The following is a 23413-nucleotide window of genomic DNA, read 5'->3' on the forward strand; positions in this document are numbered from 1 at the left end:
AGAATGCTGGAGGAGCACAACCACTGGAACCCAGAAACCACGTGGTGCTGCTGCAGCTGCCAGGAGCAAGTAACCAACCACTGAGCCACCATGTACAATATGTCGACAATCTTACAGGTCGACATTTCATCACTATATGATCACCATATCATATAGTATAACACCCGTTCCGCAAATACTGCTTTCTTGCGCTGCAGACCTATGTGATTAATGGACCTCTATTGTGCACTGTCTAAGCTGTCAGTTCATGCAGCAGTAATAGACACAGGTCAAAAGAGACTGCTGATATAATTTTATCAAGGCAACCTCTTAGCTGTGTATTGCTGCAGTCCCTATGGACAGAAGAGGTGCAGCTGATCTCTATGCAACTCTTTCTATGGCGAGTTCAAGTTCATTTCTGTTTTGAATTAAGCTGGAGAAACTGTTTTTTTGGACAAGTCTTAATTGTAAGGGGGAAATGTGGTTTCTCAAACTACACTTAAAAAAAATATAACACAGATCTGCTTTTTGCACACATGTATGCATTCTGGTACAACAATTAAGATAATCTAAAGTGTATAAATATTCAAATATGTATATTCCTGCCAGACATGCAACAAGTTTTACAGTTGTTTTGATTACATATACACAAATATAAAATACAGTTATGATATTAGGACACAAATTACAATTTTATATGTTAAAAAGGTTGTTATATGTATATAGTATAATGTTTTTCACACACATTAAAAACATGTTACTGCAGTGACATTTACAACATGTTTCTGCTTTTTTCACACATTCCCTGACTATTGATTAGCATCTGTGATTTAGAACTACTATGGTACTGTGGCAACAGAGCGCAACTAATTCCTTATGACAGTCACGGTGTTAGCCGTGGAAAAGTTCCTGTTGAGCATGGTCTTACCAGTCTGTCATGAAGACATTCTAGCCATGAGATTTGTTAGGCTGATTCGCTTTACAATTGATTATGGTGCTTACCAAGATGTCAGCAATGACAGATGGCCTTAACCTCCTACACTTCCTATCAATGGCTGCCAAGCAATCACAGCTGAATTATACCTCATCCCTGGGCTCATAATTCTTTCTGTCTATGACAGCATTTTGAGAACTGTGTGAACCAGTCTCCAAAGTCCATGCAATCTCATAACAACTGTATATTAGACCAAAATAATTTATGTTCTTTAAAATTTGACACCATAGCCAGCAGTTTATTAAGCATTGGATTTGAACAGCTTACTGTAAAATCATTCATAGTAAGCAAGTAAAACAGATAGCCAAGGCAATGCACCACCATGGATAAGATGGAAGTGTGATAAGTATTGAGAGAAAATTATATAGTTTGCAAAGACTGTGGCACTTGGTTATAGGAACAAAATAACATCAGTGCAGTAATGTACACTATGTTTTACTTTAACTAATGTGTCAAGTGAGTATCACTCAGCAAGGACTTCAGGGTGTTTGTATGTTGTTTGATCTACAACTAAATAAATAGGAGTCTATCAATCAGCAGAAGACACAGGGCAGTAGCAGGACTGGAGTTCTTGCGAATAACCACAAGTAGCACACTAGACATATTTAATACTGGTGATGTCTCCCCAACACTCCCTTTTATTTAGTGATGTGCAGCAATTTAGTCATTAATTACACAGATCATATTTTCCTTAAATGATACTATATGTTTGGCATGCAGAAATATACTGATTATTCAAGTACAAAACAGAGAACATACCGGCTTGACCAGTTGTAATACTGACTGCAGCAAATAGTCTTTGGGAACGGCTCAGGTCTGAAACCCCATTCACAGCTTCGACTTCAAAAGTGTAGTTAGCATGAGCGAGCAGGTCCACAATGGTTATATAAGTATCTACTAATCCACTTTGCTGAGGCACATATCCCACATTGCTCCCACAGGGTATGCATTCCCCCTGCTCCCAGCTGCATCTCTTGCATACAACACGATAGGTGACATCATTTCTTCCACCATTGTCTGCTGGTGGACTCCATTCTAGGCTCACTGTTGTCTGGTTGATATTGTAAATCAGATTCTGTGGTGCTGAAGGTGGTCCTTTTAAAGAACAAAAAAATATATATACAGAATTACTATGCAGAAAATCTATATAAATTTAAAGCATAATTATTGGAGAATTGGTCTTGTATCATAAAAAACAATGCAGACACACGGATATCATTAATATTACACACAGTATTAATTTAGATTACACTAAATTTGCATTTGGAGAGGGACCACTAAGGTGACCTCTTTTCAACTTGTCTCTCATGTGCTCCACATGCAAAGGTGCAAATTTAGTCCAAGCGCTCACTATTTGGGTCCTATGGCCCAATCAAATCCCTTCCATTATGAAATCAATACTTAGAGCTAATTGTTAATTTTCTTCTTTAAAACAGATCAGGAAAAGAAAAAAAATATATCAAAAGGATTGTAAGCTAGAATGAATCCATGCATTTAGGTGCACACGCCACCTGCCATTTATGTCCTGACACAGAACTACATTGAGACATTACAAAACCAGCCTGTTTGCTTTTGCTTTGTGATGTGCCAGATGTAAAGCATACACTAACTAGATGAACCTATGGACTGCCCACAGCCAAATTATGTGCACATTTGCAAAGTTGCCTGATGCAGTCTAGCAAGCTTAGCACAAAACCAAGAGCAGTAGGCAATAATAGCCGTTTCTCAGCTCAGGTTCATTGTGAATGACCATGTGGTTTTAGTTAGAAAAAAACAAAACATAGGAATGAACGCATAATATTTTTAATCTAAGAAGAATGAAATTTTGTAAGTGCAATTACTATATTTGCAACCCCAGTTTATACAGCAGCTTTTTCATATACTAATGCACTTTCATTTACAGTTTTAAGCATTCAGATAGTTGAAATATGTTGACTATAGGAGAGAAGTCCCTTTATTTAAATTCCTAATAATTAAATTCCAATCCCTTTATCTTGTTAAATATAACAAAATTATTTTTTATTTAGTGGTTGCATTACACTGATCCTGTAGAAGAGATATTATGTTAAGTATATTTGTGCAAACATTGATAGAAAATGGAAAATGTAGACTGATTTTAAATAGCTGAAATATGTTTATGTAGATAAGGTTCCACCACTGGATTAAAAAAAAAAAAAACAACAACTGCATTAAAATATATTACTCTTAACAAAAAGAGAAAGCATACATACATACATACTATGAAATGTTGTGGGTATAAACTCAACAGGATGCAACTACTCTCTACTGTATCTGCATATGCACTTACATTTTATATTTTGTAATAGTTACATTATTCAACATGTGCAATATCATTAATTGTATGTTTCACTACTAGATATATTTTTAATTCAACAAATTGGGTAAAACGTAACTCTGCATAATCATATAATAAAATCTATTTTAGACATACAAACCGCATATATATTAATACATATTTTTGTATACATGTACTTTTTTCAGTACAAAACAATATAGCTTATTAATATTAAATGTTAATACGAGCATTGAATCACAAGTTATTAAGGATAGGAGAAATGATCTTGGTGAATATCAGATATTCCACGAATTGACCAATCTAACACAGATTGTGCTTGTATGGCACATTTTTTACATTAAGTTGATCCTACAGACCTTAAGTGCAGATCCACATTGGCTTCTATGCTCCTAATCAACTATGTCAAACTGTGAACGTAAAATAACAGAGGGCTATATAAACCGAGGGTATATAAATACAGAGCATATGGTTGAAATATGACACGCTCAACTTTATTGCTAGGGGAGTAGGATGTCCATGATTGCCAGGCTGTTTACTAGGAAGGATGCAAGTGGGTGGGCATTTATTGGGTTGTCATATATTACATTATTTGGGGATGCTCTATATATCTTTCCAAATTGGATTTCCAGTCACCAGCCCCTTAATTTTGTTATTATTTTATCGCTGAAGGTATCTTTTGCTAAATGGACGTTCAATAAAGCAGCTACAGCAAGCCCAAAAAGCTTTGCCTTTAAGAGACCACAAATGGCACAAGATGAGGTTTCACAGCACTTTTTTTTTAATCCATCTACTTTAGTACTGCCAAAGCGGGGGAACCGGGATGCCTTTTTTGCGGGAAGGTCCAATACTATACAAAGTAGGGGAAAGTGTTTCTCTACAGCTCAGTTTGCTTTGGTGGTGCACAGTTACCTTCATTAGGTTTTTGTTATGGTTGGCTGCTGGAGCAGTTGGCTTCAATGAATTCTCCACCATTATTACAATCAAAAAAAGGTGTGACCTATCTACCATAACATGTTATAGTTATACATTTAGAATAAGTTATGGTAGGGGATTATAAATGCTGTATACTGCTAAGTGACTTATTCAACTTATGATTAACACCATTTTAATTGATATAACTGTTTAAATATATTCAGATCTATGTACAGATGACCACCATTACAAATGCAGAATGCACAAAATGTAGACCAAGGAATGTCACGGTGAGTTCTGCACTTGCAGATGGAAGGCTGTAATGACAATGCATTTACCACAGAGAACATCAGCAACAGGTCTATATAGAACAAATTATATGACCTTGTATCATCATTATCTATATATGAATAGCAGAAGGCTCACTATTATGAGTGACATATTTCTATGACGCTGTTGTCTAAGCAGGTCACATCATATACCAAAGAATAATATTGCCATCGTAATTGTTTGCTTTGTTTTGGAGATGTGTGGCAAAACATCCGGCCGCCATTTACAATGCATCACCATGGTACTCTAGAAAATATGACAGTTGTGATCACGCCCTGTGCACCTGCTGGGTGACCTGGAACATGTGACCTGCTGGGTTGTCTGGAAACTGTGGGCCTGATTCAGAGCTGGACGCTATTTGCGGTCGTTCGTTCTGAAAAAAGGGGTGGCTATTCAAATGAACCGTTCGCTCTTTGCGGTCTGTTCACGCCTCTATGTCTGAATGAGCGAACAAAACTTGCGGTCGCTTTTTTGGAAACTACGCTCCCTGGCCGCTCGCATCCTACGTCATGTCCGCTATTAGATTAATCGAGTACATCGACCAGCGTATGAACTGCTCGCTATTCTTGTGGTTGGTTTTTCCTACCGCAATCATACGAGCAGTTCTGACTATAAAATAACCCAGTGACGTGGTCAATGACGCTGCTGTATTAATTATGCACACCTATAAAACGCCCGTTTTGACCTTTAAGCATGCCTGCATTCTGATCTCCACTCCCCGTTTTCAAGCACCTTCCCCTGTTACCACCCACATACGCCTCCTCCTGTCACTCAAAATAGCAGGCATTCGCTATTTAGCGAACAAACGATTGTCGGCCGCACTGACTGGTTCGCGCATGCGTATTACGATCCGTACGCATGCGCAGTTGGGCAAACATCACTCGGAACGAACGAGCGGCCGCTTACGAGCGGCTCTGAATCAGGCCCTGTGACAGTTATTTGCAGCCACATATCTCAGCAGGGACCTCAATCACAGACTGCTGTGTTGTTTCATTATTCAGTTCATCTTGCATTGTTTATACCAAACGCGCCGAGAGGCCAGCCTCAAGGATGTCGATGTGGTGGAACCCTTACAGGACGCCCAGAGTGTGCAGTTCAAAAATATTTCAGTCAAGAATATTATCTTCACAGCTAACGTATAACAAGATCAACTTGCCTTGGACATGACAAGATGCCACTTGCATTGGACATGACATATTCGCCACAATACTACCCTTTGGGTCTTTTGGATGTGCAATGTGTGAACTGTGGTGCCCAACTCTTCTTGGTAGAGGAGATTAACGTCCATTTTTTAGACTGCTGTCACAATGTGGTTGTTCCACTATAATTAGCAGAACTCTTTATGACAAATACCCTCAAATTACGGACGCAATATCTCCATACTAAGGCGATTACCGCCGGGATTCCCTAGTTATATTATCAGTTACTTATATAGCAACAGGACTTTAACAGCGAATGAGAGCAGGTAATACGTGTGGATGAAAGATACAGATCTTGTGCAGAGCAAAGAGGTCGGGATGAAAGATATTTTGAGATAAGCGAATAGATGTATGTTGGTGTAGTTTCGTTAATAGTTTAATGTGTAAGTAAAAGTATTTTATTTTGAATTTTCTAAAATACAGGTAACCGATGGAGGGACTGACAGAGTGGAGCAGCAGATAATGAACATTTAGCAAGGAAGATCCGCCTCGCAGCTGCATTTAAAATGGATTGTAGTGGTGAGAGTCTGATTTGGGGAAGACCAGGAGACTATAATAAATGTGGGAGATGATGAGTGCATGAATAAGAGTTTTTGCAGTGCCTTGTGTAATGGTCGTATTCTGGATATGTTTTTATGATGTATTTAACATGATTTGGAAACAGAGTGAATGTGGGAAACAAAGGACAGTCTAGAGTCAAGGATGACAACTAGGCAGCATGCTTGTGGGGTGGGGTTGATTGTCAAGATATCAACAGTGATAGAGATACCAGCTACTATTGGCTGGTTGAAATATTAATTATGTTTTGGAAAGTTTAAGTTTGAGGTAGTGAGATGCCATGAAAGGACAGAAAGACATTCAGTAACGTGGAACAATAAAAATATTTTCAAACATTGTAAATGCTGCTCAAAGACCGTTTTTTTTTTATCTTTAGGTAACCAAGACTGGAGATTAAACCTAGTAATACTCCGGGTAACTACTCCTGTGCTGCTTTCATGGTTAGCAAAAGCATCTAGTATTAACAAGGTGTCACAAATGAAAATACTATTTTACATGTAATATTCAACAAATAAGATGTGTTCAAGAGAGACATAATGGAGATTGCATGAAGCTGAGTTTGTTTCTTTGGTTTCCATTTAAATATAGCAACTTTCATTAGTAAATATTAAGAAAATATGAAGACTTGCCATTTTGCATAACGTGATGCCAAATTATGTATGACAACTTACTGGTTGATTAAGCAATGTCATTTAAATGATGAACTCACTTGTACATGCAATATATGCTGGATCAGAATAGGCTCTGTAATAACCATCTTCACAATCACAACGTGATGAGCCTTCCTTGTCTGAGAAACTGTGGGCTGGGCACCTCGAGCACTGCAAGTCTTGAGATGAGGATTTATAGAAGCCACGACCACATGCTGAGAGATAGAAAAGAAAAAACAAGATTTTACTCTTTCTTGTATTCAGTTACAAAATCTCACTGTTATTAACTTTTAAATATAACTGTATAAACTTTATAAACAGATGCTTTTCAAAGTCGTTGCTCATCAGCGATTCTGGCTGCGACATTTAAAAAGAGGCAACGAAATTATAAACAAAAAACTCCTTGATTTGCATTTAATAATACTGCCCTTTTTAAATCCTGCAACAAGATTCGCTGAAAAGAAGCAACATATACCAGCTCCACTTGGTAAAAATTACCCCAGGAGATTTAGATCAGCTGCATAGACGAGGTTTTTTATTATTCTTATTTAATGGAAACTGTTGTTTACTTTGTATAGTTTTGCCTACAGCTGCGTCCAGTTACATCGGTGCTGATCGCGCTACAAACGTGCGCACGCTTCGCACCATGCAATTACCCATGGCTGCATACGCTACGGTATGCTAAGGCGCGCACTGCTGTTGCACCATGCAATTCTATGGGGTCAGGGATGCGCAAGCGGCAATGATGTAAGCTGGGCATATCTGTATGCACACTTTTTTTTTAGATAACTCATTTTAGGTCTTTTTATGTTAATACATTCAAACTCAGCATGAGCTCCAATATGTTCTCAAGGAAAAAAACAAATAAAATAACTTGCATGTTAAAAGTATGTGTTTAAACATTTTTTTTTTAAATCCCAAGCATTGAGCATTAGTATAGCCTAAAGTTCATTGAGAGAAGGAAAAAAGGCTCTTACCATTGCATTATTTTACAAAGGGTTAATATTTGTGAAATATGATTTTTTATTTTACACATTAACCTAGTTACTGGTGCTTACAGCATTGCATTAAGCCCCTATGGAGACAGTGAAATAACTCAAATTATCAAGCCAGATCTCAGGGTTTACTTATATTTAAAATGGGACACAGCACTGTCAGAGAAACTTTGCTGGATCCCCAGCCAAGCCATATACTGTAACCATGTGTATGTCCCGATGTTAGTCGCATATGCGCATAGCTAAATCAAGGAAATGAAGGCTCACTTCTTCCTTTCACCACAGAGTTAAGCTCAGTACACATTAGACGATGAGCAAACGATGCGATTTGCATCCAAATTTCCTTTTAACTCCCGGACAAATGATATACTGCATACATACACACTGCGCAATCTTTCAAATGAGCGAACAATATATTCTGCGTTGTTCGGTCGTTAGATTGAAGATGTAACGTTAACATATCTCCTTGTCATCCGGTAGTGTGTGCATACTGCACGATTTGTTCAAAATCATTGATATCTTCAGATTCAGCAGCATGTACGTCAAATCTGAAGATGCAATGGACGCCGCCGCAGAAGTGTGCATTGTGCGTACACTGGTCAATTTGAACAATTTGTCACTCAATCCGTCGGAAAATGACAAATCGTGTACAAAAGAGTCTGGTGTGTACCTGGCTTTAGACCGCCAATTAAGAAAAAATATTTATTTCACTGCTTGCAGAACAGCCCTGGCATGGTTAACAGCAGTGGTGCTTCATTATATATTGATGCAATATAAAGTGATGTTGAATGATCGTTACCACTGCCCAAGAGCCACCAATGATAAATAGACCTAGTAATGATGTATCACTGAAATGAAACAGTTGTTACAGTTCAACAGAGACAGGTAACCTTATCACTATGGTAACTGGCAAATTAAAGTGAACAAAAAGTATAAAGCATAATATTTTTTTTTTCTTTTTGAAAATTGTGGTAAAGTAAAATATTTGGTAACATCAAAGCAGCAACTATAAAGCTATTTAGCCTTTATTATATTTTTGATTAAAATGTTAACAAAACACATATTACCATGTAGTCACTGGAGGACTGAATACATTAATGTTTCATTACTAAATACCAAGAACTATACAAAAGATGGAGTGAAAATAGTTTCCTTAAAAGGAATTGTTTCACAATCTACGCCTTTCAAAGGAAACACATATGGTTTGTTAAATATTTAATTGTTTATAGTCATACGTTGATTTCTTATTTGTCACCAAAACAAGTACATCGTAGAGATCAAAGACAAACAATACAGCCGCATACACCACCAAATACTACAAGTCACAAACCATGCAGTGAAAGTCACCATGTAAAATATACCTATCAATATAAAAATTCTCTTTTTCCATATAAAAAAAATTATATGGAGGTATTAAACCTCTCTGCCCATGCCCATTTCTTTATTGCATTCTTGTTGTCATTTTAAAAGCACAGCATGCCAGGTAGAAGTATTAGCAATATAACAGAACGGAGACAATTTTTTTTATTCAAGTTTTTCCTGTTCACAAAACAGCTTATGCAAAATGAAGAGAATTCATTTCACATTACAGACTGCTACAAATGTCAAAGCAATAAAGTCACTATGGTGAAAATGTCATTTATATTTAAAAATTAACATGTAAAAAAATGCCACAAGCTTGTGGTATTTTAGATGTCAGATGTAAATTTGTACACTGGCAGCAAAGTGAGATACTGGGAGAGAGACACCTGGGAGGCTAACAGGCAGCAATGGAAATGCAGTCAAAGCTTTGCATAATGCATTCTTGTTGTATTTAAGCTTTCTTTATTTGGCGTTCACAGGTTATTTCACTAATGCCATGCAAAGTATTAGCATTAGGAAATATCCATGTAAACTGCATAAAATAAACTTATTTAACTTACCAACGTGTAGTCAGCCACCCTCATGCATTTGCAAAAAGTAAAATGGATATTTATCAAAGCTATCATTTCATCACATTGAAAAGTTAACACATGACAAATATAAGATAAGATAAAAAGAAAAAAAGAAACCTGATGCCAACAGTTAGTTTAAATAATCAAACTCATTTGCTTTCATATTAAATGGCTTATATTTTATGTTAAAAAAAAAATCTTAAAATAGCTCCGAATTTTGAATAAAATATAAAAACTTTTTGAAAAATATTAACTGAATGATATACTAATTGCAAAAAAAGTAGAAAATTAGAAAGCAGAGACATTAAACCCAGCTAACATGTTGTATGCCCGATAGGCAATTTTGTCTCTTCTTATAGTATCTACATCATGCTTATGCATTATCAATGTCTTAAGCTGGATAATTCAGATATAACTATAATTAATAAAGATTTCCCATAAAGCACCTGTCATGTACAAAATAAAAGCGCTCTACCTGCATATCAAGTGAGTCTATACTCCCACGGGAAATACTCCCAAGTTTTGAAAGATAAAAATAGAAGTAGAGATACAAGGGAATAAAGTGCCAGAATATCATGGCAATTTAAACACATTTTTGTTGTAGTGCTTCAAAAATCTTAGTTTACATATACAGTATATTTTTTAGTAGCTGTTCGTATCACTTTTAGGCTTCACCTGCAGTGTAGTTAGCTTCTTAATCATATAGTTCTCAATGTGGATTCTTATGCATGGTCAAATTAACTCCTGAGTAGTATTGCATAAGCATATCGATATTGTTTCTTGAACTGGTTAGTTGAATTTGTGCAAAAATGTAAAAATTCAACAGAATGTGTTGACCTTTTGAACAATTAAAAAATCTATTAATGATTGAGCCGGTTTGACAATAATCAAACCTGTTTGCCCATGTTCAAACTTGTTTGCATGTGTCTAAGCTTTAATGGATAAGTTAGCATTTTTTTGTGAACCGTGAACACAAACAGCTAATTTGAAACATTTGGGAAAAAAAACAAAATAAAAAACTTTTTTTTTTTTTTACCGAAAAAAAAAAAATGTAAATGATTTTGAAAAGTAAAACATGAATGGCAAAATTCGGACACGTCAAACTGTGAATATTAACTGCAAGTCGCAAATTTCAAATCACAAATTTGAACCATGGTAAATTTATGATTGCACTGTGAACATATTCATGCTCATTGAACAGAAAATTTCATACCATTCTGAGTTTGTTGAATTTTATTTAATATGTAACCCATGACTTAAATTTTATTTTGAGCCACAACTGAATTGTTCCAGCAGACATGTTTAGTACTGTCACAGTACAATATTTTTTGGAGGAAAAAATACCTTTTTCATTATTTTCATAGAAATAGATTACTTGCAATGTTATTTATCTGAAGAATATAAAAAACTGTAATGCATTGTATCCATTGCAATGCTCATCTAGCATACACTGCGATTCATTTCTCAAGTTAAAATAAAATAAGAAAGCTAAGGAGATCTGTGATAATATACAGACACAGCTTAAGTTTATAAACGGATTACTTTAAAGACCATCTTTACCCGAGTCTTAAAAACAAACAAACCCATCAAAAACACCCCTTTCCTTCCTACAACTATTGTGATTCCTGCTCCATGTCTTGGCCACTATACATCATACTGACATTTGTATTGTCCAGATATCAGTGTTGGTGAGTTGAATGGGAGAACCTGACTGATACAGTTATTGAAGCAAGTGTCCAGCCAACACAGTCCAGACCTCATGACTGAAGAATGCAATTGTAGGTAGTTTGTAATGTATGTCAGCAATTCTTAAGGAAGGAGGGCTTATGTTAAAATGAAAAAAAGGCACAGACATATACATTCCCCTATAACAAACAGCATAGAACATGAATGTGACATTTTGAAATGCATTTACACTACAGTAATGGGTATATTATGCCATTACAATACTACTCAGTGACTAGAAGTGTTTATTTACTTCATATTCAAGATGTGGTTTAACTATTTTCTGGAGTCCTTCTTATGGCATAGGTTTATCAGAAAGAAAACTAGAAAAGGTAAATTGGTAGACAGCAAGGGTACAATTATTAAGAAAGGATAAAGTGTCTGAAGACTTAAATAAGGATAAGGAGCTACAGGGCCTAATTCAGAGGTGGACACTAACTGCACGTGATGCCGATGGTTTGCATAGTTGAACAATTATTGGCTACTGTACATGGGAATATTATTCTGGAAACCCCAACGGCACAATGCCTTACTCCGAGTGTATGCACAAATATGCTGTTGCATATGGAGCCGCAAGTAAAATAAATAGGTGAGGCAATGCTATGGGTATTCCTGGGCGGAGTGTGGACGGTGGCCTGAAGTGAGCGCAAAAACATTTGTTGCAAGAGCATTATGGGAGTGTTGAGAGTGTCTCTCTGCAAGTGGGTTGCATTCTCAGATGCTTGAAGGAGGTGCAAGTGTCAACAGTGCACACAATGGAGCACCGATGGGCGACTAAACAAATTGGAATGGTTATCTTTAGGTCAATACTAAGATTTGTTTAATTTACAAATGACCTTAGTAAATACACAGTTACTGAAGGTGATTATACTACCACCACCACCGGAATGGGTTGTTCACTGTGAGGGTGCATTTCTGGATCTGAGTAATTCTTTTCCATCCCTGTCAAACTGCATCTAGCACATGCTATAATTTGATGATCCCCCATTGGAGTCACAATAGCTCCTAATTCCACTGGACTAGCATCCACAATAAGTTCTGTTTTCAATGCAATATTGTAATATGACAATGTGACACTATCCTTCAGACATCGTTTTAGGTCAACAAACACTTGTACGTAAGAATATAGCATTTTTGTTTGTGAGCTCCCTAAGTGGGGCTGTCAGAGTAGTGTAGTTTTGAATGAACCAAATATAATAGCTGGTCATCCCAAGAAATTACTTTACTTCACCAGCATTGTTAGGTTTAGCCTGAACTTTGTGTGGATCAGGTCTCACCCCATTTTGAGAGAAGATGTGAGCTTCTGTTGAAGAAATAAGCATTTGTCTTTATTTACTGTCAAATTCCTGACTTGAACACACTGAAACACTTCACCCAGATCCACATTATGGACCTCATTCAGAGGCGGTCATGAGTTGCAAGCGGTCGCGCTGAATCAGGGCGATGGCTTGCATCCTGAACGAATGCCTCCTTGTAGATCGCTAAGCTGTGGGTTAACACCCACAGCTTTAGCGACCGACATGGGTGATGGTCGCGATGGTCAAGACCATTGAGTCCATCGGGGCTTGCGACCAGACCCTAAGGTTGGATCTGGGCACTCGTAAACCCCAGGGAACTTCCTGCTCTGATCGAGCAAGAAGCTCCCCACTGACATCAGCAATGATGTCAATGGGGCCGCCCCCAAACGGCAAGCGTTCCGGCAGGAATGCCTCCTTTTGGGCAGGCACGCCCTGCCCACCTCCCAAACGGAGCAGGCTGTCACTCAACATCGACAGCTCACCCCGTCTGCTGCGAGACCACTAGCGACGGAGCGTCCGTCACTAGCCGGGTCTCGCGCATGCGCACAACGGAGACGGCTCCGTCGTGTGCATGCCCAGTGGGACAACATCGAGTCAGTTGTGAGCGCTCAGCGCTTGCGACCAACTCTGAATGACCCCCAATGTTCCTTGGGTGTTGCTCCAAAAATCAGAATATCATTACTGTAATTGATGGCATTTTGAAATACTTCTGCTGTAGATGAAACTACAAATGACAGCCATTTGTATCTCTGTAACTGTTATGATCCACAGCAGAGCATCATCTTGGTGGCAGGTTCCGGCCATTTTAGGCGACCATCACACTGCATCATGCCTGGATTCCAGTTCCGGCTCTTGCAGGTAGCTGGGACTCTGTCTGGGTCTGTGTGCAGCTCATTGCTGCATTCCTGCCTGTCAGTTTGTGTGCAGAGATCAGTTGCATACAATCCTGTGATTAGGGAGGATTTCTGCAAGGATTGTGCCGATTGGTCCCTGCTTCTGATAAATTACAGGCAACCCTACACTTCCTGCCTGTGATATTTTCTGACTTCCAGAGTATGTGTTTGTCCTGTGCTCAGAAGCCTGAGTTCTAGCCGGTCTCACCTTGTTCTGCAGTTGCTTCATGCTGAGATTATTTCTCCTGTGTCCTGTGCCAGTCTGCCTGATCAAAAGTTCACATCCTTGCTGGTGGGACTTCCCAGAGCAGTGAAGTCTGCAGCCTACCTCTCCGCAGCCCGCTGCATTTTCATACCACTGTCTAGTCTAGCCGTGTCAGTCTGTGTCCAGCCGATTCAAGCCAGTAGTGTTCTCCATCTTGCTGCCTCTAGCCTGTGTTCACCTGTCTGCTCAGCCAGTGGCTTGTCATACCTCGGCCGCACCTTGAACCTAGTCTGTTACTTCAGCCAGTGGCCCAGCCACATCATAGTGCATTTCCTGTCTGTCCTGTTGTAGCCTGTAACACTGTTGTCTTGCCTTGTCTACAAATCCAGCAGTATCACAGTCCAGGTCACTCCTGCTCCACAGCTTGTATTCACTGTCTAGCCAATTCTTGCCTGACGACTTAGCTGCTAAATAGTCCCAAGACATGTCTGAGGTCATCATCATTTGTCGCTGCTTGTGTACCTTGTCCTTTACATCTGTACTATTAATCATCTGCCTGCAGCCTCAATCCAGCTAGTTGCTGTAGTGGAAGGACTGTCACTCCTCAGTTATGCCTTTTTTGTAGTCAGCAGTCCTGCGATTTCTAGTCGGTGGTGTAAGCCTCTACTGCTGGAGGCTTAAATCCTGGCAGCCACCTAAGTACCGGTGTGAGTATAAATCACTAAGGGAACAACGGGTGGCTGTTATTGGTGGAAGAGCCTCTTGTTTGCTCTAGAGGTCTTACACAACCATGCGAGAACTGTAATAGTAACCCAACATGAGTTGAGAATGTTATTTGTCGTGACTCTTCTTTAAGTTCCAGTTGCAAAAATATTAAGGGCAATCAATACTTTTGCGCAAAACTGGATATAAGCAGCCTCCTAAAACACCTTATTGAAGGAAACACCAACTTCACAGACTAGTAAAGAAAATGAAATTATGTAGGTGAAAAGGAATGGCGCCAATGCCTCAGATGGATGAAGAATATATACAGTATGTATCCCAATCAAGGATAAAGCAGAGAACAAAATTTATTTAAAACATGTATAAATATATTCCATAAAATCAAGATGACATAAATAATGGGGTAACCAGAAAACAGCTTCTCACCATTAGACAAGGCTGTGGTGGGCTTGATGCAAACAAAGCCAAATCCAAGTGGTCCCGGGCAATGAAGCTCGGCCACACCGCAGAGAATGTAAATTGTCCAGGCTTGCTGGTAGTCAGAGGTTCCCTTGTAGCATGTAGTCCATAACACGTTTTGAATTGTGATCAATCCACATCTGAAGAAGAAATGATCACAATTCGAAACTCTTTGCATAAACTTAATGTAATTGTCAATAAAAGCCTTTGACACTTATGAAATGCTTGTAATATTTACTTCAGTATACCATAGTAACATCTGACAAAAAGGTCTAAAAACACTGAAGTAGCAAACTTTGTGAAAACCAATACTTGTGTCATTCTCAAAACTTTTGGCTGTACATTACCGCTGTTACCACTGCGGTCTCCAGTTACATAAACCGCTTACTCTGTATGATTCTGTGCTACCACAGACAACTGCTGTTCTGTCTGTTACCGCTATTATCCTAATAAACATGTAAGCCTCATTAAGGACAAACTGTCTGGTCTAAACTCCATTTCACAATTTTGCTGGTGCTTACTCTACTGTAATTATTTATTTATAACCAGTTTTTCACTTTACAGTGAATATTTGTCCATTCACATTAGTCCCTGCCTGTGGATCTTACAATCTATATTCCCTACCACATGTACACACACATACTTACACACTAGGGTTAATATTTGTTGGGAGCCAATAAACATCTGTATATTTTTATATATCAACAGTTCATTACCATAAGTGAATACTTTCACAGACATTGGATTGAAAACCTTTACCATGCAGCTTCTTGAAACCAATAGCCTCCATTAGAATTTACAGAAACACTGGAATCTAGTAAAAATTCAACAGAGGTGTTTTCTAGGGTGAAGTCAGTTTTTTTTATTTGATTTGGTTTTTTTCTGACCCAATGAATCTTTTAGATCAGGGGTAGGCAAGCTCTAGCATGCCAGCTGCTGTGAGACTGCAGACTGATGAAAAGTGGTTGATTTTGCCACATGCACTGCAAATTTTACCAGTGGCAGAACAGTCTCCTGAATGTTGATAGGATCTCCACACTTGTAACATGATCTAGATTTACTTGTCTCCAGATTGCCACTTGTCAGCATGTATTTTATTGCACACTTGTAGCTGGTTCATATCACTCTCCATGTCGTTAGCATGTGTTTCTGAAAGTTCAGGAGTTCTAACATATTGCTGCAGCTTTGTCAGCGTCATTTCAGATTTAAGAGCACATCTGCTTAACTTTCTAGATGTGCCAAATATGATTAGCTGCTGCTTAATTTCATCTTCAACATCATGGATCTGACATGTTCTGGCAACAATCCTTAATATTGTAATACATGCATCAACAGATTCTGTTTGCAGTTTCATGGCTGTTCTAAAAAAGTTTTTTCAATGTGATAGGCTGAAATTTGGAGCAAAATAGGCAGCCTAAAATTCCCAGTATCCAGTCAGATGGTCGACAGTAACCATGGTCGACATTCATATTGTGGACACCACAATGTTGACATTAGAATGTCGACTCTGTCCAACATGTCGGTATGCACCATGCAGACATGCTCATAATGTCGGCATGTTCACAATGTCACCATGCAAAATTATGACATTCTGCAGATGAAGAATTAGGTGCCTAGGTGCAGCAGGGAGGGTTAGGCTTCCGGGGGAGGTTAGGGTTATGCACTCGGTGGCCAGTTAGAGATAGGAAGTAGGGTAAGGGATAGGGGAATAATATTTACTAAAACGCCACTCCTTAGGCGCCTGCACTGAAACTGTTGCACATGGAACCGCTGAGACTCGAATAAAGATGCTGGAGCTGTCGCTGCTGCTAGAGAAAGGTAAGACACCACCAGGAAGAGGCTATTCACAGTTCATCATGTCAACATATCATCTGTGTAGACATGACAAATGTCGACCATGTGGACTTTCTCATGTCGTCATGATGAATGTCAACATGATAGCTGTTGTCCATTCATAAAATTCCCTGTATTTGGTATATTCCTTGGTGACTGCCTCTGGCATAGTATCATCATATAGATCATTTTGGGGCCAGCACTGATAAGAAGCATGCTGTCAGAAGTTACCCCCATTGTTTCAATAAAATGATCAAACCATACGAGTTATTGTCTCGATAATTCTGCAGAATTAGGAGCATTAACATGCAGAAATTGATGCTAGCATGTCAGCCATGGTGCATTTGAGTACGTTTGCTGTGTGTAAGACTTGTTGACAGTTGTTGTGTTCTAATGTAACCTTTTCTAATAGCAAAGAACCTCAAGTATATTGATTATGTATTTTATTTCTTGTTGATAATACTTGCATTAATACAGGTAGACAAAGCTATCATCATCATCATCATCATCTCCTCACTGCTGTTCTCCTTGTCTCTCTACTTCCTTGTCACATGTCCTTCTGTACTGATGGATTAATAAAGATACACTACATTATTACAGCTACTTGATAATGAACATAAACTGTATCCATAAGATACTACGTCATGGACAGTTTAACATATGGTGTGTTGAGTCTGAGATACATAGATGAAAATATAAGTCCTACTGAAATACAAAAGTTAACAACCACTATACTATGGGGAGATGTATCAAACAAAAAGAAAATAGATATGGCATATAACAATCAGCTTCTGTCATTATATATACTGCCATAGATATAATATAGGTGTAAGCGGATTGGTTGCTCTGGGAAACTTCTGCACTTTCTCTCTCTTATGTTCGATACATCTCCCCCCATGACTGTAATAAGATGCCCGTCTCCAGCAACACACAAGAGTGGAAGTTAAAATATCAGCAAATATGAATGGTAAAGACAGGTTCAGTAATGGAATTTAAAAAAAAGGTACGTCTTATTTACAAGACTTAACTCCAAAAATATACTGGTAGGTTAATTGGCTCCCAACTAAAATTAAGGTAGGGAATACAGATTGTAAGTTCCACTGGGACAGGGACTGATGTGAATGGGCAAATATTCTCTGTAAAGCGCTGCGGGATATGTGTGTGCTATATAAATAACTGGTAATAAATAAATGTAAATTGTAGTTATAGTATGTCACTAACACAATTGAGATCAGTGATTGCGCTGAGTGACAAAATATGTGGGTCCCAGGACCCTACACTTTAAAAAAAATGGAGTCTTCTTAACCGTTTTTGGGTTCCATCATAATTTATTCTTTAGAACCCACCATATGGCCCTTTAGACCTCCCCACATAGCATCACACATTCCCACATACCCCTAGAAAGCCCATCTGATACACTCAACAGCATCAGACCTCCCCACATGCCCCTTAAATGCATGTTTAATGCCTCCATGATCCTACATGTGATATGACTAGTCTGTACACAAAACCCATAGTGAATAAGGCAGTAGGAAATAAGAGGCATATTTATCGAATATGTGGGGTATATCCCTGAAAACAACCATTTTCGGAGGTGGTATGTAAATATTAATTACATTTACACATTTATGCCAAACAGTACAGGCCTTTACACATTATGCCACACAGTAATTCCCCACAGTAATGCCCGGCCTTTCCGCATTATGCCAGCAGTAATGCCCCTTACACATTATGCCACACAGTAATGACCATTACACATTATGCTTCCCCTTCCCCCTCCTGTTTCCACAGCAACCTAACTGACAGCTCACGGTGTGTCCCACTAGCAGCCTCTGAGCACTCATCTGGATTTGGTCCCAATGCCCGCATCAGCAGGCAACCACACCGGCACTGCAGCCTTTTTAGCGATAGCGCCGCGGTCATTAGAATCTGGCACCAGTTTCGAGCCAATCTGAGCTCGCGGACCGGAGCCTATTTGAATGACAGCCCTGTCTCTCTCAAGGGCTGCAGGGTGGATGGGACAGGGCCCGAGGATGCGCTGTGCTGCGGCCAATCCCAGAAAGCCAGTCAAAAATTGGCTGCAGCACAACGCATCCCTGGGGAACCGGACCTTTTTTAAAAGTGAGTTACCGGTCCTCAATACAAAAAAAAAAAAATATGTGCTATAGCGCGTATTTACGATCACTGGAGATTATGGATCCATGGAATTAATCAAAACTTATTTAAGATGACTGACCAACTCACCCCCTTACCCTTTATAATTTATGCTGTATGCACAATTTAGAGAAAAACTAGGGGGGGGGGGGGCATCAGGAAGTGTAGGTACTTCAGGGGCCTCTGATTGCCTGCTCAGGTGGGGCATTATTTTTAGATGCCAAATTCCTAGAGCAAGCACTCAACATTCAGGGAAAGGCGGTAAAATAAAAAAATAAAATTAGATAGAATGAAGCAGGGACGGCTTGAGGGTCGGTTGAGTAGTGCAGCTGCACAGGGTGGAGTCCACACCTTCCAACCACCGGCTGGCGTTCATGGTATGACCTCAGGGGGAGGGAGAGGGGGAAGGAAGAGGCGGAGGGGGAGGGCAGTGGCGGCAGTGTAGCACAGGGTGCAAGTGGAGCCAAGGACCAGACCTGTTAAACATGTACATGTGCTCTTTTGTGATACCTAAATGTGCTTTAGTTTTCTTTACAAAATTAAGGAACTCTTCTTTTGAAACACTTATACCCATGTCCGTGTCCGACTTGGATATTCAAACACGGTTCTAAAGTCAGACCCCTTTTACACTGCACCTATTACCCAGGTTATTCCCGGGTCGGCCCCATTCACACTGAACACTGATCTACTCAAAACTTGCGTATGTCAAGAGAAATGGCCTTTTTTCAGTCTCACAAAAGATGGTCATAAAAGGTGGGTGGTGACTGCTCACTGAAGTTCCAAACAGCAGCTTTTTGGCGTGACCAAGGTCAGATAACCCAGGTTGTGCTGTTTACACAGCACCATTACCAGGGTCCTTCCCGGATTCAACCCTGGCAGCTACAGTACCAGGGTTGGATTCCCGTATGATTCGACCCGGGTTATTTTTCTTACATCCTTTTACACCAAACGTCTACCCGGGTTGCCACGGCAATAATCCGGGTTATTTGTTTCTTGGAAAAGGGGTATTAGTTACCTGTTAAGACTAGTTTTCTGTGTTTTATAGTTTGGGAAAAAAATAAATGTTGTATTACATTGTGTATTTTTTATGTACTTACAGACCTTTAGATTTTTTTTAAACTTACCATTTTAAATGAAGTCTGTTAAGCTATGGTAAAGTATTTTTAAAAGATTAAATTATACGTGCCACAAATTTAAATGCAAGAACAAAATGATTTCGGAAAAATATCTTACAACATGCGTATAAGCTTTCCATCTGTAAATGGCTGAAAAATGGAATTTGACTAGAAAGGTGAGAAGATTAAGGATTTATTTAGAGGTATAATTAATTGTAGTGTTTTATGACTGACTGACAAAAAAGTGACAATAGAGGTCTTTTAATAAGGATAATTACAAGCACAATAACAGCACATATGGTGAACCTTAAGTACCAAAGTCCTAAGATTCATAATGTAAGCTTTAAAATATTCCTGCCATGCTAGTGTCTGCTCTGCTATAATTCAGCTCAGAACGCACAGCTTGCAAGAAGAGTACTCCCACAGTCAGTGTTGCTGACCTCATCTGGGATGGACAAGCCTGGAATCTTTATTTTAATCATATTGACAGCTCACACTGGGAGTAATTACAACAATCAGACTCAATTCCAGACATCCTGTTTCACATACAATGCAATTTATCAGACTGAAAATGAACTGCATATGATATATGACAATTCAGAAAATGCATATCAAGATTTATGAGCATAACAAAAGTGTGTAGTGTATTGACTATTGTTTTGAAAAGCCACAGAACTGCTGATTATCAGAATAAGACAATAAATGAGACAGACATGGTTTGAGATGACATTGCAATAAATATATTGGTTAAGTGCAACTACATTTTTAAAATAGGAATTTATTGTGAAATATTTAAAAAAACTTTTTGTAAGCTATTCCTTATTAGTTGTCAACAATATTCCCTCTGTTTATTTCAATTGGTCTATACGTTATGTAAGAATCTTGATTTCCCCAATTGTAAAGCACTATGGAGTGCAGTTTGATAGAACTAATAACCTAGGTTACTTGTGTAGAAAACCTTGCAGCCATATTTATTTTCTTTTACTAATCTACTTGCCACTTGTTACCATTCATTTGCACCTGGCCCGTGTCAGCATCTGGCTCATTTTTCTCTCAACAAGTGTTTATTTCTTAGCATAATGTGGACTACATCTCACATGCCCTTGTTATCAATAGCAAATCAAGTTTAGTTATGGCTAGTCCAGTTCACATTCCCTGTCTTGTACAGGATTTGCTTGCTCTGACTATTGATCCTGTTCTTTAAAATGACCACTACAAATGGGTTATGTATATTGCTCCTCTGGATTTGCCACTCCTGGCCAGCAATGGTTGAACTAAAAAATCAGTTCAAAACGATCAAGTCCGACTCCTTTCCCCTGAAAGTACTTACCATAGGTATAAATTAAATTGTCATAATGTACAAGAAAAAATAAATCACCACAATGCTTGCTACAGTAGGCTGCTAGGATTGTACCTTTATACACTGGAAATTATGAATGACTAAAACAGCTGGATGCCATAAGACCTGGAGAAATACTGGCCTTTAGAGCTATGGACCTCATTCAGACCCGCTCGCTAATGCTGTGGGCTCGCAAGCAGCCCTATGGTTTGCGTATGCTTCGTTCTGTACGTGCGCAAACTACTCTGTGCGATCGCAGCCCGCTCGCTCGACCAGCAAAGACAGCCTAGTGAAATGAGTGACAGGAGAGGCCGTTTGTGGGTGACAGGGGCAGGCCACTAATAACCGGGGTGTGGAGGCAGCGTCAGAGTACATGTCATATGCCTGTTTTTTACACTGAAGTCCTTGCAGCAGGGTAAGGCAACCACAATAGCTGCGATCGCTACCGATGGTGCTCGATGTACCAATGTTTTAATACACTTCCTGGAGATGACGTGCGCTAATGGGTGTCTGCATACACAGAGCGATCGATTGCACAGCCAAAGTGGGTGTGCTTATGAATTGGCGAGTGATCGCTTCCCTTGTTGTCACTATGACAAATTTGCATATGCTGGATGCGAGTGATCACATCTAGCGAGCGGGTCTGAATCAGGTCCTATATGTGCTAGTAATTTGATCAAAATCTGCTGGACAGAGAAAGAACTCCATGAGCACCTGTGAGAGCTTTCCATTGCATATTCATATATTGTATATTTTTTTTGTTTTATGTGCATATGCTAGTCATTGAGACAGTATAAAATGATTACTTTAGCATACTGAATTTACAGAGTTGTACCGAAAAAATAATTTTCACATATTGCAGCAATAAGAAATATTTTATTAAGGCAATTTAACAACAGCCTCTTGCCTCCTCTCTTACAGTAAATAAATGTGATTTTGTGGCCTATGGGGTATAATGGCTAATGCCATCTATAGAATAGCTTTGTGGAGCTTGGTAAACAGGGCATTATCACATTACAACATCTGGTATGGTTTCCTTGTAGACTAACTCCTATAATATAAAATCCTGCAATCGTTAGTTTGGGAGGATTGACCACAATTATGAGTTTTATAAATAGGATCCTATAGTGCATACATTGTGCCAATTGTTCCAGTTTGCTTACAACTATTCACTCTTAGAAAGAGGAAACAATACTGAATGAGCCTGGTGTTCAGAACAGGTTGAGTCTCCCATATCCAAAATGCTTGGGACCAGGGGGATTTTGGATAATGGAATATTCTGTATTTTGGAATAATTGCATACCATAATGAAATATCTTGGGAATAGGACACAAATATACACACAGAATGCATTTATGTTTTATATACACCTTATACACACAGCCTTGAGGTAATTTTATACAATATTTTCAATAATTTTGTGGCTCAAGCAAAATATGCGTGCATACATAAAATTCAGTTATGTTTCATATACGCCTTATACGCACAGCCTTAAGGTTATTTTATACAATTTTTTTAATAATTTGTACTTTAGACAAAGTTTGTGTACATTGAACCATCAAAAATCAAAAGGTTTCATTATCACAGTCATGCCAAAAAAAATTCCGTATTTCGGAATATTTGGATATGGGAGGCTCAACCTGTATTATAAAGGCATATTTTTTTACCACCCCTTATTTCAGCGATAAAATTATTATCAATAAAATCTAACCAAGGCAGTTAAGCGATACTCAGCTGCTTTAGCTATACTGGTCTGGAGTAGTAAGGATTAACTTAACTCTTTCAAGGGCCAGTCTCAGGG

General features: G+C 38.8%; 1 protein-coding gene across 4 annotated transcripts in view; it reads right to left on the reverse strand.

The window, feature by feature from the left end:
* EPHA7 (EPH receptor A7) overlaps nucleotides 1-23413 on the reverse strand; it is a 191459-nt gene that overhangs the window by 111530 nt on the left and 56516 nt on the right. For all 4 annotated transcript variants that reach the window (XM_088472092.1, XM_088472079.1, XM_088472086.1 and 1 more), the window contains exons 4-5: nucleotides 6999-7154; nucleotides 1733-2068 (exon numbers count right to left, since the gene is read on the reverse strand). In XM_088472092.1, the coding sequence (XP_088328218.1) occupies nucleotides 1733-2068; nucleotides 6999-7154 (492 nt within the window). The remainder of the gene's footprint in view (nucleotides 1-1732; nucleotides 2069-6998; nucleotides 7155-23413) is intronic.

This window comes from Taudactylus pleione, unplaced genomic scaffold (genome assembly GCF_031769625.1).
Source record: "Taudactylus pleione unplaced genomic scaffold, aTauple2 ptg000015l, whole genome shotgun sequence".
NCBI lineage: Eukaryota > Metazoa > Chordata > Amphibia > Anura > Myobatrachidae > Taudactylus > Taudactylus pleione.